This window comes from Vidua chalybeata, chromosome 14 (genome assembly GCF_026979565.1).
Source record: "Vidua chalybeata isolate OUT-0048 chromosome 14, bVidCha1 merged haplotype, whole genome shotgun sequence".
Taxonomy (NCBI): Eukaryota; Metazoa; Chordata; class Aves; order Passeriformes; family Viduidae; genus Vidua; species Vidua chalybeata.
Genome location: NC_071543.1, coordinates 3,902,355 through 3,919,919, shown reverse-complemented (window position 1 = coordinate 3,919,919; position 17,565 = coordinate 3,902,355). Strand labels below are relative to the sequence as shown.

Below are 17,565 nucleotides of genomic sequence, written 5' to 3'. Positions count from 1 at the left end.
CCATGATTCTGCATGGGAAGTGGTTGGTGAGGAGAGATCCCACACCCCACTGGTATAGGAGCAGAGTCAGTGTTAAGCCAGGTGCAATTTCACTGGGATATCTGCTCACTGCAGCCAGAGGAGCCCGTTTGGAGCAAGATCCCATTATCCCATTCCATGGCATGGCCTGGGCTGTGCCCAGTGACTGCACCAGTTATGGGGGAGCCATCACCAGACCCAGAGGGATCCTTGCTGGTGTTTGGTGTTCAACAACCTCGGAGCCACCTGGCCCAACCCTTCTGCAAATCCCTTCATCCCAGGCGTCCTCTTGGGTGCTCCCAAATTGCAGCACCTTCATGTCCCAGCCTACAGCCCTCAACTCCTGCCCGCCCATCCCAGGTGAGCCCCTGAGCCAAAAACTGAAAGGAAACGGGGCTGCAAAATCCCTGTTAGCTGGAGGAGGATGAAGAGCTGTGAAGGCAGCGCTGGATGGTTTCCTATGACCATCCTCTTCCTGCTGGGAGCAGCCACGTCACAGGACAAAGGGAGGGCATGATGAGATTGGAAACAGGAGCACTAAATGTTTCTCCCTGCAGAGGTGGACCTTGACCCAAAGGCCAGCTGCTTGAAAAATCCCAGAATAATAGTCTGGATTTTTCCCTTTACAAGGGAAAGCTGGGTTTATCTTCTGGCTTAAAGCTCCCACTGAAGAAGCCAGGATATCCCTGGAGAAGAGGGGCTGTCCAAGCAGCCACAGCAGCCTCCCACCTCCCTGGCAATGCACAGGGAATCTTGCCTCCAAGAGTATTTTCTAACATGCAAAATAAATAAAATAATCTTTGTCCTGTGAGGCAAGTATCAAGACTCTTCAGTTGTTTAGGAAGAAGGTTGTGATGGGCAACATGTAAGTCCCATGATCATCCTAAGAAACAGAGACAACATTTAAAGAATGACAATATACTGGTGAGTTGCTGTAGGAAGATTCCTAAAAATGGGTTACAAGCAGGAAATTCCCTGTGGGATTGGTTTGGGTCTCTAGAACTGCTTGTTTCTCCACTCCAGTTAAGGTGTGAATAAATCTGAGCTAAAAGCAATAAGTCCATTAATATTTACAGCTCTGGACTTCCATCTGCCGACGACTTTCAGTGGAGAGCCGTGGAGCAGTGGTGCCTGTTGGGACACCTGGATGTGGGGCACTCGGAGTGTCTCCATGTGGTTTAACCCTCTGGTTCAGCACAGGCTCACTGAAATTCGAGCACAGGAAAGGAGAAAGTCCCTGGAGAGAAGACATTTTCCCATTGTGAATGTTCTGCTGAGGAGTTGCGGCACCAGCACTCACTTAGGGGGAAATCTGAGACTTGGAGTGTCATTTCCTGGTGACAAAATGATTTCCTGGAGCAGGGAAGTTGTGGTTTGGGTCTGACAACTCCACTTCCCCAAGAGAGATTTAGTCCAGAACCAACAAGTTGGAGGAACTTTGGGATTAAGTTCAGGGTAGGAACCCAAATATCCAACTTGGGAATGGTTTTGTGTTCAGCTCCTCGGAGGTGTGGCTGCAGACAAGGATTCCTGAGCTGCTCCAGATTTCCAGAGAGGGATTTCCCTACATGTTGGATGTGGTGATGGAGTTGAAGTAGCTCAGCAAGTCCTCCATGGTGAAATCCAGGGCAATCCCTGTTCCTGTATAGCAGCGTTGGATGAGATCCTCAAACTCTCGGCACTGCCGGATGAATCCCTGCTCCATGGCCTGCCACACCACCTGGAAAAGCAAAACCCCTGCTCCATGGGCTGCCACACCACCCGGAAGAGCAGAACCCCCGCTCCATGGGCTGCCACACCACCCGGAAGAGCAGAACCCCTGCTCCATGGGCTGCCACACCACCTGGAACAGCAAACTTCAGCTCCTTCCGCTGCCCCTGCAGCCACACAGGCAGTGCAGTCCTGAATTCCAGCCACCCCAGTGTCACACCCATCCCACTCCAGTTACCGGCAGAAGATTTTCCTCTGGGGACAGAAGTTTGTGGATTGTCCTGTAGAGGGTGTCCAGGGCTCTTTTGACTTCCTTGCCAGGATATTTTTCGATGACCTTCCGGAGTTCCTGCTTGCTGTAGGCCAGCTGGAAGCTGACCTCCTCTTCCTTCACCCCCTGAGCCAGGCGGGCTTTGACCCCCTCAAAGAAATGCTGGAAAGGGAAGGAGACATTCCCTGGTGAGCCATGAGCCATCCCGAGATGGATTCCTGCACCAGGGCTGACACCTGAGTGCTGCCCTCAGCTCCCATGTCTAATTCAGTTGAAATGAAGAATTTAGGAATGTTTAATAAAATGTTGGAGATTTTTATCCTCCAGGAAAGCAGAACTTAGGGAATTTCATGGTTCTCTCCCCTCCCTGCCCAACAAGCAGCATCCCTAAGGGTTGCAGACCCACGGAGCAATGGGACTGCTGGAAAATCCCTCCAGTTCCTTGGTGCTCCCTCCAGTTTTCTCGTCACAAAGGGTTTGGAGCCAGAGGTGCGGAAGGGGGATCCCAAAACCTGCAGAGGTGTAAAGCAAAACCTGAATTTTCTCAATTCTCCTGACGTCTCTGCCAGAGCTGGACAGGGCATCCCCCATCTGCTGTAAAACAAGGGAATAATCCCTTCCTTCATCCTCCTGTCTCTTCATATAGCCCAAGAATCTGTTTCAGTATTCCAGCTGCAACTTGGCTGTGGAGAAATACCCTAAATCCCAAGGATTTTGAGTTCCTAAATATATGAACTGTTTCCAAGAACCAGGAATTGGCTTCTGCATTGCTTGAACCTCTTTGCACCTCCTCTTTATGAAGACAACCTGGGAGATCTGGAGAAGGCCATGCCAGGATTTCCAGGTGCTCTCATATCCCACTCACTTTGTTGTGAGCAATAAAATGATCCTTTCTCTTGGAAAAGGAAGGATAGAAGAACTCAAGTAGCACAAGACACGGAGCTGATTTTCCAGCCAAGCCAACAAATGTTTGACAGCAACGACTGGAAACAAATTGGAAGTAACAGGTCCCATAAATAATTCCAGCTGAGCTCCATCTGCGAGACATTTTAGGGGGAGGGAAGGAGCGGAAGAGCTGCAGTCTCAGGAAGGAGGGAATGTCTGTTTGAGTTAGCAGAGCCAGATGCTCTTAGCTCAGTTAACAAAGCAGCCACTTGGGAAGTGTTGGATAGATCAGCCCAGGCAGCTGTGAAAAAAGAGCTGGGGTCTGCCAGATGCCAGCACACAACTGGAGTGGGAATGGGAACAAACTGGGAACAAACTGGGAACAAGCTCCCCACCAATGCTTTCAAATTCTGCCCCCCATATCTTGGTCCACCATTTGGAAATGGGCACAAGGACAAGGCAGCAGGAAAATGAAAAAAAAACCACATGGTTTGGATTGTCAGAAAGGAGAGGGAGTGGAAAAGGCTTCCTTGGGGAAAAGGCAGGCTGATCACATTGTCTGGATGTAAGGAACTTTCTCCAGTGAGAACAAGCTGGGATGATCGATCAAACCTGCCCAGGGATGTGATAGAGTCCCACCACTGGAGCTTTCAGGATGTGACTGGAGAGGGAGCTACAGAATCTCATCCAAGCAGCCTCCCCACTGAAGTTTGGACTGGGTGATCCTTTGGGATCCCTTCCAGCCTGGGATTCTCTGCTGCTGCTGAGGTGGGACTGCACAGCCAAACCCAGCAGTGGTCAGGGAAGGGAACACTGGACAGGGCATTCCACATCTACTGTAAAACAAGGGAATAATCCCTTCCTTCATCCTCCTGTCTCTTCATACAGCCCAAGAATTTTTTTGGGTATTCCTGCTGCAATTTGGCTGTGGAGAAATACCCTAAATCCTAAGGATTGAGTTCCTAAATGTACAGACTGTTTCCAAGAAACAGGAATGGGCCCCTACACCCCTTTGCACCTTCCCTTGGTGTCTGTGCTCACATTGGGAGAGCTGGAGAAGGCCATGCCAGCATTTTGGGAATACCTGAGCAGAATGAAATCCCGGTGTTCTCATATCCTGTGACAACAAAGTAACATAATCCCAGACTGGATTCAGGGCAGGGAGATTTGAACACCAGTTAATCCAGAGTTTTGGGAAGAGCCCTTGCCCTTGGAGGCCCAGGCCAGGGTCCTGTACTCACCTTGAGCCTCTCCAGGGGCTGGCCCATGTACGTGGTGACGTATTTCTCTATGTGCTCCCTGGACCTTTGCTTGGCTTCCCTCTTCTTGCCCTCCAGGCAGGGGATGTTCCTTTGGCACAGGAAGTTGTGGATGTGGTGGAAATTTTCCATCATCACCATATCCGTGTTCACCTTCAGGTTTGCTGAGGAGAGGCTGTTGACTGGAAAGGAAGGAGGGAATCAGGTGTGGAGAGAAGCCCCTGCAGGCTCTCAGGAGGGGTGTGCCTTTGGGATGGCTCATTTGAACCATCTGACTTCAGAGGGAGTAATTATAACACAAATCCTGATCCCTCTCCATGATTCCCTGCCTGACCTGCTTCCCGGCAAATATTCCTGGAGCCTGGCAGGGCCGTGTCCATGGATTTATCAGTGGGTCTCCCCAGGCTCACCTGCAGGTGGGAGCTGTCCCTCTGCACCACCTCGTGATCAGTGGTCAGTGCTAGGAATTCTGCAGCCCCTCGGGTCCGCTCCAGAGAGGAAAACAGGATATTTCCACTGACAGGAAGCTGAGGGCTCCAGCTGGCACAACACAGGGATCTGCTGGAAGCTCCCCATCTTGCTCTCCCAACCCCTCTCTCCCTACCAACACCCCTTGGTGGTTTTGGGGGAGTTTTTCTGGTTCCCAAGACGTTGTAAGAGGAGTCTGATCCATGAGGAGCCCTGCCTCCACCGTGGAGCAGGAGATGTTGGAACTGGACCCAAAGCTGAGCCCTTGTGTGTATCAGTCCTGTCACCCCCAGGCCTGTCCCACTGTGGCAGAGCACCTGGAATTTGTCTGGTGCTCCCAGGACCTTGCTCAGGGAAAGGGGTTTCAGGTGCAGGCAGTGCTCAGGCACAGGCAGCTCATATCATGCCACTCTTGGAATGTGCCTGGTGCTCCCAGGCGGTTGCTTGGGGAGAGAGATTTCAGTGCCCAGGGACAGGCAGCTCACCCTGCCTGGTGGCCCAGCTGGTCCCTCCTGCAGCTGCAGGGGGACATTTCCTGACCAGAACACCCAGCCTTGGCACTCACTGCTGCTGAAGACGCTGCTGGCCAGCCTGAGCAGGGCCTTGTCCAGCTCGCCCCGGCACTGGGATGTTCGGAGCACCTCCTCGGAGAAGGCCAGGAACTCCTGGAAGCGGCTGACGCAGGACAGGATCCCCTCTCTCATCCTGCTGGGAGGCCTGGCCTCCTCTATCTCCTTGCACAAGGTCCCCTGAGAATGACACAAAGAGGTGGCACCCTCAGATCCGACCTCATCTGGTGGAGCACAGGCCAGGAAACAAGGCAAGGAACTGGGTTTGGGAAGGCTTCTGCCATTTACAATGTCTTCTATAATCCAAGGAATGCGATAGTCCTTGTTTGAGGCTGGCATGGAGCTGTGCCATTGGCAGGGGCTGCCCAGGGAGGTTTGGGGTCCCCATCCCTGGAGGTGTCCAAGGGACACCTGGATGTGGCACTCAGAGCTCTGGGCTGGGGACAAGCTTGGGCTCGGTGATCATGGAGGTCTTCTCCAACCTCCATGGTTCTGGGATTCTGTTTGGAAGGTTCTGGAAGAGGTCAAACATCGCACGGGTCTATTGGGCTCCCTCCCATGGACACTCACGATGCACTTGTTGAAGTTGCTTTTGGCCAGGAGCAGCACATTCCCCAGGAGGGCATCAAGGAAGGACGAGGGGGGAGCTGAGGAAGGGCCCCAGGTCCCAAACATGGAGTCACTCAAGGTCACCAGGACCTGCAGGCAGCCCAGTGGGTGAACCTTGTTGCAGACATCCAGAAATGCCCTCAGCTCTGGCTCCAGGCAGCTGAAGATCTCACTCAGCAGTTGGCTTGTGGCTTCTTCTGGCCTTAAAAACCAAACCAAATCATGGGAAAAGTCAGGAATTAACTGGGAAGGGACACTTCAGCCTGTCAGACCACCCAGGGTATCCCATCACCCACGTACTGGCTCTGGGTCTTGGTGTGAGAAGGGTCCTCTGGAGGTGCCATGGGCTCTCTTCCCTTAGTGGCAGATCCCTGGAAAAAAGATTAGAGTGGAAACTACCAAAGGATCCCAGAATGCCCCAGGCTGCTCCAAGGCCCAGTGTCCAGCCTGGCCTTGGACACTTCCAGGGATCCAGGGGCAGCCACAGCTGCTCTGGAAATTCTATCCCAGCACCTCCCCCCCTCACAGGGAGGAATTCCTTCCCAATATCCCAGCTAAATCCACCAAATGATGATTTGTCTGCTCTCCCTCAGCCAGGAAAATGAGCTCTGGATTTATTTCTGCTGCCTCTTGTTGAATGCTTGGAGACCCCTGATTTTCCTGGAGCTGTGAATTAAATTCCATTTAATTCTCCTCTTAAGCTTCCCCACTGCTGGTTCTGGGAGGATGAGAGCCCAGGTACCCCATGGATGTGCCAGGCTGGGTAACGGGCCTGGAGAGAACATGGGGCTCACCCTCACCTCCAGCGCCTGCAGCTCCACGGAGTCGCAACCGAGCCAGAAGAATTCCTGCAAGAATTGCTGCTCCGAGGTGCAAAGGGGCTGCAGCTCGCTCAGCACCTGCTCCAACACCTGCTGAGAAACCACCTTTGGTCTGAAAACCTTCTGGTATTCACTGGGGACACCGGAGCAGGTCCATGTCCACCTGAGGGGACATCGGGCAGCACAGGGAGTGCCTCAGGCTCTGCTCCAGGGAGGGACCACGGGGTGGGTGGGACCTGGAACATCTCAGGAACCCTCAGCTCCTTACCCTGCGGATGTTCCCCATGGCCAGGGTGTCCTCCTGGCTTTCCCTGCTCCTGGGGAGGCTCTACAGGGGCTGCCTGGTCCCTGTTGGCTTCTCCCAAGTTTCCTGCGGACCTGCACGGGGTGTGGGATGTCAGAAATCTCATCCCTCTGGGATTCTCCAGCTCCTGGAGGCCTGGATATTTAAAGTCTTAAGTGTCTCTTTTTATGTCTGACCTTCTGCATGAATTAATCTGTTCCTGTTGCATTCAGATAAATGGGGAATTCAGATGAAGTTCCCATTTTTTTCTCTGCCTTCTCACGTGTTTCTCCCTCTTTTTCATTATTTTTGTTTCATTAAACTGCCTTTTGATTTCACTGATTGGGGTGTTTATCCCTTTGCTGCCTTGTGCTTAGTCCTGACAGCTGGGTTGTGGAAAATCCCAGGGGATAAGAGAACAGATTGGCACAAAAACCTGCAAAAGTCTCAGGAAAATTATTTGGTGCTTAAATTTTATTGTAAATTACCATCAAAAATATCCAGGGGAGGTGGGAATGGCTTTTTCTCAAAAAAATGCCCTTTTAAAATGAAAATCTTTCACCTGGAAATAAATATATTTCTCCAATATTGGCAGTTTTAGCACTGGGGGCTTGGCCTGAGTGGAAGCGTTGAAAAAATCCTTTGAAAGAAGTGCTTAAAAACCATTTTTCTACTCCCTGAATGGAATCAGTGGGGAAACATCCTGATTATTTCCTAATTATTTCTAAAAATGGGAACCATTCCCCTATTCCAAAGGTTCTGGGGAAGTCAGGTCACCTCTACATTCATCATAGTATCTCAAATATTCTTATTTGAGGCACTCCCTGAAGGGTTTTCCCTTTGGGAAGGATTTATGAGCTCCACGCTGAGCAGGGATGAGGGATGAGCCAGCCCTGCTCACGACCTCAGCTTTGCTAAAACTGGGACTAAATTAAAGACCTGCTTTCTAGTCTTTTTCTCACCATTACATTATCATTTCACCAGCTGGGAAGTGGAAAAACCAGGAAAAAATAAATCTTCCAGCAGCAAATGGGAAAGAATTTAACCAGCCTGCAGAAAATGGAATGGCAAAATGAGAAAGGACTTAATTACTGGCCTCTAATTAATTATAAACAGCTCAAGGTTGCCTTCTAAACTCTCCCATCACATAAGGCAAGAAATCAGCAGGTGGTGCCATAAATAGAATCCTTTATGAGGGCGGGGAATCAACCCAAAAAACTTACTGGGATAATCAGGAGAAAGGAAGTGGCCTGGGGACCGGGACTGGGATATTTCCCAGCAGAGATGAGGGAGGTTTGACAGCAGGGATAAGGGGTGTTTTGGGGCAGGGATGAGGGAAGTTTGACAATAGGGATGAGGGATGTTTTGGGGCAGGGATGAGGGGTGTTTTGGGGCAGGGATGAGGGATGTTTTGGGGCAGGGGTGAGGGGTGCTTTGGGGCAGGGATGAGGGATATTTTGGGGCAGGGATGAGTGGTGTTTTGGGGCAGGGATGAGGGAGGTTTTGGGGTAGGGATGAGGGGTGTTTTCGGGCAGGGACAAGGGATGTTTTGGGGCAGGGATGAGGGAAGTTTGACAATAGGGATGAGGGGTGTTTTGGGGCAGAGATGAGGGGTGTTTTGGGGCAGGGATGAGGGGTGTTTTGGGGCAGGTTTCCTCACAGCCCGGGCTCCATCCATGAGCAGGAAGGACCTTGGATGAGGTTCCTGCAGAAATTCAGCAAAGACAAAGCTGCCCTGCAAAACATCCCGGGAGCAGCCAGCTCTGCAGCAGGAGGCTCCGGGAGCAGGGACAGCCCTTGGTGCCAGCCTCCTGCAGCGGGACACGTGTGCAGCACCCTGGAGTGCCGCACGGGAAATGTTGGCCTGTCCTGGAGCTGGGAAGAGGTCACCTTCCCCTGCAGAGGGAGGGGACGCTGTCCCCCTGCTCTGCCCCCAGCGCTGCACAGAAAGCTTGGCTGGGACACCGCCAGCCCAGAGGAAGGTACCACGACCTCTGTGGGCACAACTTGCTAAAAATTCCCCCTTGTCTCACGAACTGTGAAGTTGTTCCAATGTTCTGCTCGCATCAAGGGTGGGCTGAACAACCCCAGCCGAGCCTGGGGCTTCCTGTCTGTCCCAGACCTGTCCTCACCCTCTAGAGCGGAGCAGGGACATCCCAGGACAACAAAATTCACCCTGTCCTGGCCGTGGAGCAACCCTAGCTCTGGGCAAACACTTTGGGATGATTTCTACCAGAGCAGGAACACACCTTGAAGCCTTCCAAGTTGTTTTTTTTTTTTGGTTTTTTTTTTTTTTTTTTTTTTTTTTTTTTTTTTTTGTGGTTTTTTTTTTTTTTTTTTTTTCCCTTTAATCTCTCCTGGTTTACAGACTTGTGTAGGATTTAAAGATGGATAAAATACTGGAAAGAAATCCCAGTTTAACGTTTATGGAAGGGGATGGGGCAGACTGGCTGCCACACATGCCCTGCACCACCTTTTGTTTAATTTAACAACTTTGTTCCCATAAATGGCCCAGTGGTGCCCATTTAGGTGCCATTAGGACTATTTAGGTGAAATTTTCCTGCTTTTTTTTTTTTTTTCACGGGCTGCTGTGCAGGTGTTTGTGTCAGCACTCCCCATCCTGCCTTGATGCTGGGTTTTTGAGGTGCCCTTTTTTCCCAGTGGTTGAGTGACTTTCCCAGGGGAAGTGATGCTGGGCAGGAGGAGCTGGAGGGGGTGGTGGGGATGTTTTGGGTGTGAGGAACCCCAAAAGTGGGAGCCACCAACCCCATTCCTTCCCTTCAGCTCCATCCCCTGGCTTGGGATCTGGACACCAGTGATGAAGGAAGTGCAGAGCTGGAAGTGCTGACTCTGATGGACAAAACACACCAGCCTGACCTTCAAAGTGGGCCAAACTGGCCTGGAAATTTCCATTACAGCCCTTTGTTTTGCTGATGGAAAATGTGACTTGTGGGTCATAAAAAATTTCCAGTGGAGACAGATCAGTTTCTCTTTTTATCTTCAGAAACACCTGACTGGAATATTTTAAGTCAGACCCAGTGATTTTGGTGGAAACGAGCACCTTGGGACAACATGGCCTCGCAGTCAGCTCACTGTGAAATCATTCCAGAAATATTGCTGTGAATTCCCTCTGTCTTCTGGGACAGGCTTCCCCCTGCAGGGGAAGGTGTCTGAGGAATCTTGTTTGAAATAAGCACCAGGCTTTATAGAATCATAAAATCACAGAATGCTTTGGGCTGGGGGTGACCAAAAATCACCTTATTCCACCCCTACCACCAGCAGAGACACCTTCCACTCACTATACCAGGTTGCTCCAAGCCTGTCTGACATGGTCTGGAACACTCCCAGGGATGGGGAAGGGTCTTCTGGAGCCTTCTCCTGGCTGAACAACCCCAGATCCCTCAGCGTGTCCTCACCGGAGAGGAGCTCCAGCCCTTGGAGCAGGTGAAGGCAAGGGAAGAGAAAACCTGGCTGGGTTTTTTTAGGAGATAATTGTGGAGTGGGAATCTTTGAGAGCAGGGAGAAGGGAGCTGACAACAGGTTTTGTTTTCCAGGCTTTTCTACATCCCCCTCTCTCTCCTGTGGCTCCTTGGAGCACAATCGTAGTCACCAGTGTGTCATTCCTGAGCTCTGCACAGGGAAGGGAACAAAAGCTCCGGCTCTGAGAAGCAGCTGGACAAAAGTGGGGAATTCATGGAGCCAAAGCTCTCACAAACACTGCCTGGCGTGGAGCAGAGTTGGCTTTTCCCACCCTGCCATCTGCAGACCCAGGAAATAATGTCCTGGAGCAAGCCTGGGGGAGCCACCTGTGCTGGAGGTGACTGTCACCATCCCTGGGTGCCAACAAACCCTGTCCAGCAGCGCAGAGAGCAGATTTTGAATCACTCACTTCCTTTTCCTCTTCCTGACAGGGAGATCTTGGCCTGTTCAAAAAGAGCTTTGATTTCCTGCTTGTAGAGTTGGCCAAGGTTCTGGGAATAGACCTGGAATGTGGAGAAAAGGCCAGGTAAGAGCAAAACACCCAAATTTGGGCATTTCAGACCTTTCACTTCAACACAACTCAGGCACTCTGCAGCTTCCTGCCGGGCACAGAGCTCCAGGTTGGCCGGACATTCCCAGAAGGACAAAACTCTGGCGGCTCAGGTGCCTCATGGCTTTGGTGAGAGCCAGGTCCCATCAGGAGTTCCCCAGCTGGAGCTGCCTGTCCCCAGGGAATGGTTTGCAGTGCTTGTGGAGGGTTTCAGCTGCACCTTGGGGAGGTCCCAAAACAGAGCAGGATTGGTGTTCCTCAGCCAGGCCATCAGCGGGGTGTAGGGCAGCAGTTCCTCGTGGTGGGGTCCATGGTTTGGGGCAGCCATGGGGTGACCAAGAGCAGGGGCCTGGGAATTGCCCTAAAGGGAGAGAAATGACAGAAAAAAAATGTCACAAAAAACAGCCTGGAAAATCTGCGGGGACACTGCACCTGCAGACTTGTGCAGGTGGGATTGGAGTGGGGCAGGTTCGGAGCAGATCCAGATGGAAAAGTTTGCCCAGGGATGTGCCCAGCCAAGGTCTGCAAATCTCCAAGGATGGAACTCCCACAGCTCCTTCCCAGTTCCCTCCTCAGAATCACTGCTCAAAACCAAACACTAAGGATGTAAGGAAGTAAGGATTTGGGAATTGCTCCTTTCTATTGAAGGAAATCTCTGGGATTGCTGCCCATAGGGGTCTCGTCCATCAAATCTTTTAAACTGCCAGATCAGTACTGGAAGGTGTTAATCAAAGGATCACAGGACTGGGGTTTATCCTGGGATTGTAGGTTACAAACAGATCAACAACTCCCAAAATAAAATAAGAAAACCTAAGTGAAAAATCTCCAGACCTAAGGACCTAAGGAATGCCACCAGAGGGATTTTGGGAGCAGGGATTTCTCCTACATCCCTGAGGAGAAATCCCTTGAGGGATGTAGGAAAGGACTGAGGGACAATGGCAAGGGGAATATATGTGGGAAGATCTCTTTGGGAGACAATTTGGGAAAATCCTGTCACAGTAGGATCTCCTGCACCACTGGCCCGACTTCCCCAGAATATTCCAATTTCCCAGGATTTCAGGCTACTATGAAGAGTGGAGCCCACCTGCAGCTCGAAGATGTTGGTGATGTGGTGGATGAAGGCGCTCTCAAAGTTCTGCTTGAGGGTTTCAAACAGGATCAGCTGCTCAGCCACTGCCTGCAGCTTCCAGTAACCTCGTGGTAGAAAAAAGGATATTTTGGCATTTGAGGGGATCTGGGGGAGTTGCAGACCCACATCCCTCAGAAAACTGGGAACTCAGACAGAAGTCTGAGATAAATCCACTCAAAAGCTGATGAAGGTGCAAAAGCTTTCCTGTGGTACCAAGGAAATACAGACAAGGAGTGGAAAATAAAATTTAAAAAATAAAAATAATCCATGAGTCTGACCTCAGCCAATGTGACCCACCCAGTCTCACCACAAGGAAAACTTGGGATTTCCTGCCAGGATCAAGTCCCTGCACACTTCCAAGGATCCAAAAACTCCCACATCCTGCCACAATGAACTGCTGTTTCTCCACACTGGAGCACAGACAGCACCGACCAGGATTTCCAACCACAGCTTCCCCAGCTCCTTTCCGAGCTCCACCCCTGAGAGGTGTCCACCCCTGGCAGGGTGATCCCGAGGGAGGAATCCCTGCTCCTACTCACTGGGATGGATGGGAAGGTCCATGCAGGAGGACAGAGTCTGTGCTGCAACCGTGCAGGCTCTGACGGCTGCGGGGCTGGACAGATCCGCCCAGCTCAGGGCAGCGCAGTGCTCCCCGCTCAGCTGCAGCTGGCTCTGCAACAAAGCCAGAGAGGGCAGCTGCAAACACAGCCAGTCCCTCATCCCTCCCCATCCCTTCCCATCCCACTGGGAATGCTGCTGGCTGGAACAGCTGAGGGCTGCCCTCAGCAGCAGCTGCTGTGTCTGTCAGGAAATCCATGGAAGTCCCCATGAAAACCAATGTTCTGCACAGGAGCAGCTGCAGTGGTGGGCAAGGTAGGCCTGGTGTTGCAAACTCTGCCTCTAATTAATAAATTCGTTGGTTAATTGCTGGTTTAGTATTACCAGGTCATGATTATTGGCTATTAAATCACTAATCAGCTTTGTCATTCCTAATCCTGCCCTGGAAAAGGACTTTCAGAGACCCCTCTGGGCCATGGTGAGGCTCCTGCACATCCCAGCTCTTCTCTGTCCATCCCTGCCTTACATCACCATCCCCCATTTCCCAGCCAGAGGAGCTCCATAGCCCTTGCAGACAATCAGAGCTTTCAGTGTTTAAAATTCCCTGGAAGTTTTTCCCAGCAGATTCACCAGCTGAAGATTAATGTCCTTGCAAACCCACACACCGTGAGGAACAGGATCTCATCCATCAGCCTCGTCCTGTTGGAAGCGAGGCAGTGCAGCAGGGAGTTCTCCTGGTCGATGTGATCCATCTGCTGCCTCACACCCGCCAGCAGCTCATCACAGACCTGCAGGGTCTCCTCCAGCCTGGCCACCTCAGCCAGGGCCTCGTCAAGGGAGCTCATCAGCTGGGCCACCTGCTGCTCCGAGGAGATGATGGCCCGGAAGTTGGACTGTGGGAAGCAGGAGCAGAGGGATTCAGAGCTTGGCAGGGGATGTGTCACCATCCTGGGGTCAAATGTCCTGCCTCTCGCCCTCCTGAGGCACAGCAGAGGCTGTGTCCCTGTAACCTGCAGGATGTTGGTGGAAGTGCCACTGTCCTGCCGTGGCCAAATGCCACCTGCATGTCCCCAGGGCCAGGGCACACGGCACCCTGCCCTGGGCAAGGTGTCCCCTCAGAGCACTTCCCCAGCAAGCCCCAGCAAGCAAATTCCTGTGGAGTGTCCAGGAATATCTGGCCTTGAGAAGAAAAGTCTCTGTTGGTCCAGAGAGGCCACCAAGCCCTGCTGGTTCTGTGCCCTGGGAATGTGTCACTGCAGGGATTGTCCAACCCTCACCTCCACAAGTGGTGGCGTCCCCTGAGGACCTGAGTGTCCATCACACAAGTTTTCAGAGAATCCCAGTCTGGTTTGGGTTGGGAAGGGACCTTAAAGCTCTTCCCATTCCACCCCATGGCAGGGACACCTCCCACTGTTCCAGGCTGCTCCAAGCCTCAGTGTCCAGCCTGGCCTTGGGCACTGCCAGGGATCCAGGGGCAGCCCCAGCTGCTCTGGGCACCCTGTGCCAGGGCCTACGCCTGCCCACCTTCCCAGGGAACTATTCCCAATTCCCAAGATCCCATCCATCCCTCTGGCAGTAGGAGCCATTCCCCGTGTCCTGTCCCTCCCTGCCTTGTCCCCAGTCCCTCTCCAGCTCTCCTGGAGGTGCTTCAGGCTCTGGAAGGGGCTTTGAGGTCCCCTCTCCAGATGGACACCCCCAGGTCTCCCAGCCTCTCTAACCATGGACACTTATCTCCAAAAGCACCAGCCATGCCCCAAATTCTGCTTCCCTGCCACACCCAGGGACCCCATCCCATCCCATCCCATCCCACCAGCTCTGCCCAGAGCTTCCCATTTATTAATTGTTCTCTAATTAGAGCCACCAGCCTCCCCCGCGCCTGTCCCTGCCACTCCTTCAGGCTGTCACCACGGGGAGCATCCCTGGTGACATTGATGGGACAGTGCTGCTGGAAGGGGCTCTCCAGAGGCTCCAGGAACAGGAATATCATCCAGCTACAGCACAGAGCTGCTGGGAGCTGCCTGCAGTTCCACATGTGTTGGGATCCTGGAATTCTGGAGGAATATCAATGTCCAAATCAGAGCCTTTGGCCTCCCGGTGCCCTGGCCGTGCCGTCCTTCCCTTTGGAGAAATCAACTTTTCCTTGCTGCCAGTGCAGGGATTTCTGTGATTCCCAGAACAGCTGGGTTAGAGGAGGGTGATTAATATGGGAGAGAAAGCCAAGGTGCTATCACTAGGATGTGGGGAAAACATTTAAATGGATTCATGTGCTGGTCTAACTTGCTGGGATTAATAACATTTAATATTGGAGATTAAGGCTCGGAAATGGAAATGCTCATTAATTAATTTGTATTAGAGAGAAGTCACATTTATTCATTAGAGGGCATTAAAATAATGTATTCAACAGCGCCTTTCATCTCAAAAAAACTTAATAAAGATGTATTTGTTGCTCTCACAGGGTGTTTTACAGCTGGGAACAGTCACAAAGTGTCTGAATTCCTTGCCAGGAGCTGGCAGGAACAAACCTCAGGAGTTTGGGCTTCCAGATTAACTTCCAAGTGTAATAAATCATATATGGGAATACAGCAGACTCTGCAGCTAAAGGAGGTTCAATTTAGGGTTTGTGGCTTCTTGTATGGTTTAGGATATTTCCTTTGGCTTATTTTCCCCCCCTTTTTCCTTGGCTACCAACCATAAAATCCCAGCTATTTTAGCAGAAGATAAATGCTCGGAGCAGCTTTCCTAAGATTTTGTTCCAGCACTTAAAGGAGAAATTTCCTCTGCAGAAATGCAATAAATCACAGCAACTCAAATGGAGTCAGTAAAGCTCAGTAGTCAAACGTCATGGAATGGTTCGGGTTGGAAAGGACCTTAAAGCCCATCCAGTTCCATCCACCCAGGGATGGCAGCCAGGGATACTGAAGGATCCTCTTCCAGGGGACCCTTGAGCTCCTCGGTTTCATTTCCTCCCTTTCCCTTCCAAATCTATGGAAAACACAGAATCCTGGAACGGTTTGGGATGGAAGGGACCTTAAAGCCCATTTTGTTCCAACACCTCCCACTATCCCAGGCTGCTCCAAGCCCCTGGACTTGGGCACTTCCAGGGATCCAGGGGCAGCCCAGCTTCTCTGGGCACCCTGTGCCAGGGCCGCCCCACCCTCCCCAGGAATTCTGGAAATATCCTGCGCCTTTTCCACTGGCCCTTCCTACTGGTTTCTATTTTCCTTTTCAATCTCCTTCTGGCTCTGTTTCATTGTCCCCCCCTTTTCACTCCCCCTGGATCCTGCTTTTCCTTCTGTAGGGACCCCTTTTGTCCCTTGCTTTTCCTCAGCCAGCCCCAGAGTACCGCACACCCCAGCGCTCCAGTCAGACCCTTCCCTTCCCATTCTCCTTCCTCCTGGAATTTCTCAGGGAAAGAGCAGGGAAAGAGCAGGGAAGAGCTGCTGATGCCCAGAGACCCAACCCCTCCTTCCAGGCGCCTCCGTGGCTCCATACCTCCTCCAGCCCCTGCAGCTCCTGGCCCAGGTGCTCCACAAAGGCCACAGAGTGGCTCAGCAGGGGCTCGTGCTCCTCCACCAGTGCCAGCACGGCCGCGGCCTCCTCCGGGGTCACCTCCTGGAACGCGCTCAGCCCCTCCTGCAGCTCGGCCTCCTGCCCATGCTCCTGGGGCTGCTGCATCCCTGTAGGGTGTGGGCATGGCCAGAGCCTTTTGGAGAGGTCATTTCAGCAGCCCTGCTCAAATTAGGGCCCGCCAAGGCCGAGGGGTGAGTCCAACAGGTGGAATGAGACCACGGAATGGGGCAGAGAAAGATGGGTGTGGGATAAAGGGTCAGCTTTGCAAGAGGGACAAAACAGACACGGGGGTTGGGTTGGGTTGGGATTTTCCTGGCTCGTGTCTCCAGGATTGTGTGCTGAGCCATCCCAATGTGTCATACAAAGCTGGGACAAATTCCAGAGGTGAAGAAACTCCTTGATTTAAATTAGGAATTCCTCTGATTTAAATTAGACATGAGGAAGAAGGGTTTGATAATGAGGGTGGGGATGCCCTGGCACCACTCCCATGGAAACTGTGGCTGCTCCTGGATCCCTAGCAGTGCCCAAGGCCAGGCACTGGGGCTCAGAGCAGCCTGGGACAGTGGGAGCTGTCCCTGTCCATGGTCGTTAAGGTCTCTTCCAACCCAAACCCGTGTTTTTCTATGAAATGGACTGAAAGTTGTCTGTTGTAGAGTTAAATATACATACAAATAATACATATATAAAATACATTTTGGATTCACAGATGTATTTATTTCTTGATGAGGGGATGTCACCAGGCTCCTGCCCTGCTGTTACCAACCCTCATCTCCCCAAACCAGAGACTCCTGGAAATGAGATAAATTGTTTTTATTCCCAGTCTGGCTCTGTGTACCCATGGACAGTGGATAAATCGATGGCTGTGCCACCAGACACCCAAACCCAGCTCCTGCTGCTCCCCTCTCCAGATACCACCTTACCGTGTCCCACTACCCCCATTCACTGCCTGAATTTATTCACCTTTCACCAACGGGGACACTGCAAAAAGCTCAGAGTGCTCCGAGTGTGACAAGGCCATTAATTCATTAATTAATTCATCAATTACCTTCCACTGCACCCGAGGGGACGTTCACAAAGGGGACAGTGCCGGTTCAGCTTCCACAAGCACTGATGAAGGTTTTCTTCTCCTCCAAGCTGCTGGAGGTCCACTTGTAAAACTTCTCCAAGTGAAGCTCAAAGTCCCAGACTGGCCTAGATATCCACAGGTAATTAACACATCAATTAACGAGGTTCAACCAGTCCTGGCCAAGCACTGCTCATTTAATTCCACATTATAGAACCCCTTCACCTTTTCCTGCAGTTTTGGGGGATGAGTGATGAGTTTTGACAGTGGCCAGTGGCAGATGCTTGGGATCAAAAGCAAGCCCAGAGTTCTGGTGCCTTCA

General features: G+C 51.8%; 1 protein-coding gene across 1 annotated transcript; it reads right to left on the bottom strand.

Annotated features, from left to right (window-relative positions):
• Positions 1-1,582: 1,582 nt before the first annotated feature.
• On the bottom strand, positions 1,583-16,285 carry LOC128795244 (exocyst complex component 1-like). The gene is given in 14 exon segments (XM_053955856.1): positions 1,583-1,738; positions 1,967-2,161; positions 4,126-4,325; positions 5,177-5,360; positions 5,751-5,991; positions 6,090-6,160; positions 6,584-6,700; positions 6,879-6,988; positions 10,783-10,876; positions 11,144-11,284; positions 12,008-12,117; positions 12,592-12,724; positions 13,276-13,503; positions 16,103-16,285. Coding segments are annotated over 14 exon segments (2,163 nt in total).
• Positions 16,286-17,565: the final 1,280 nt, after the last annotated feature.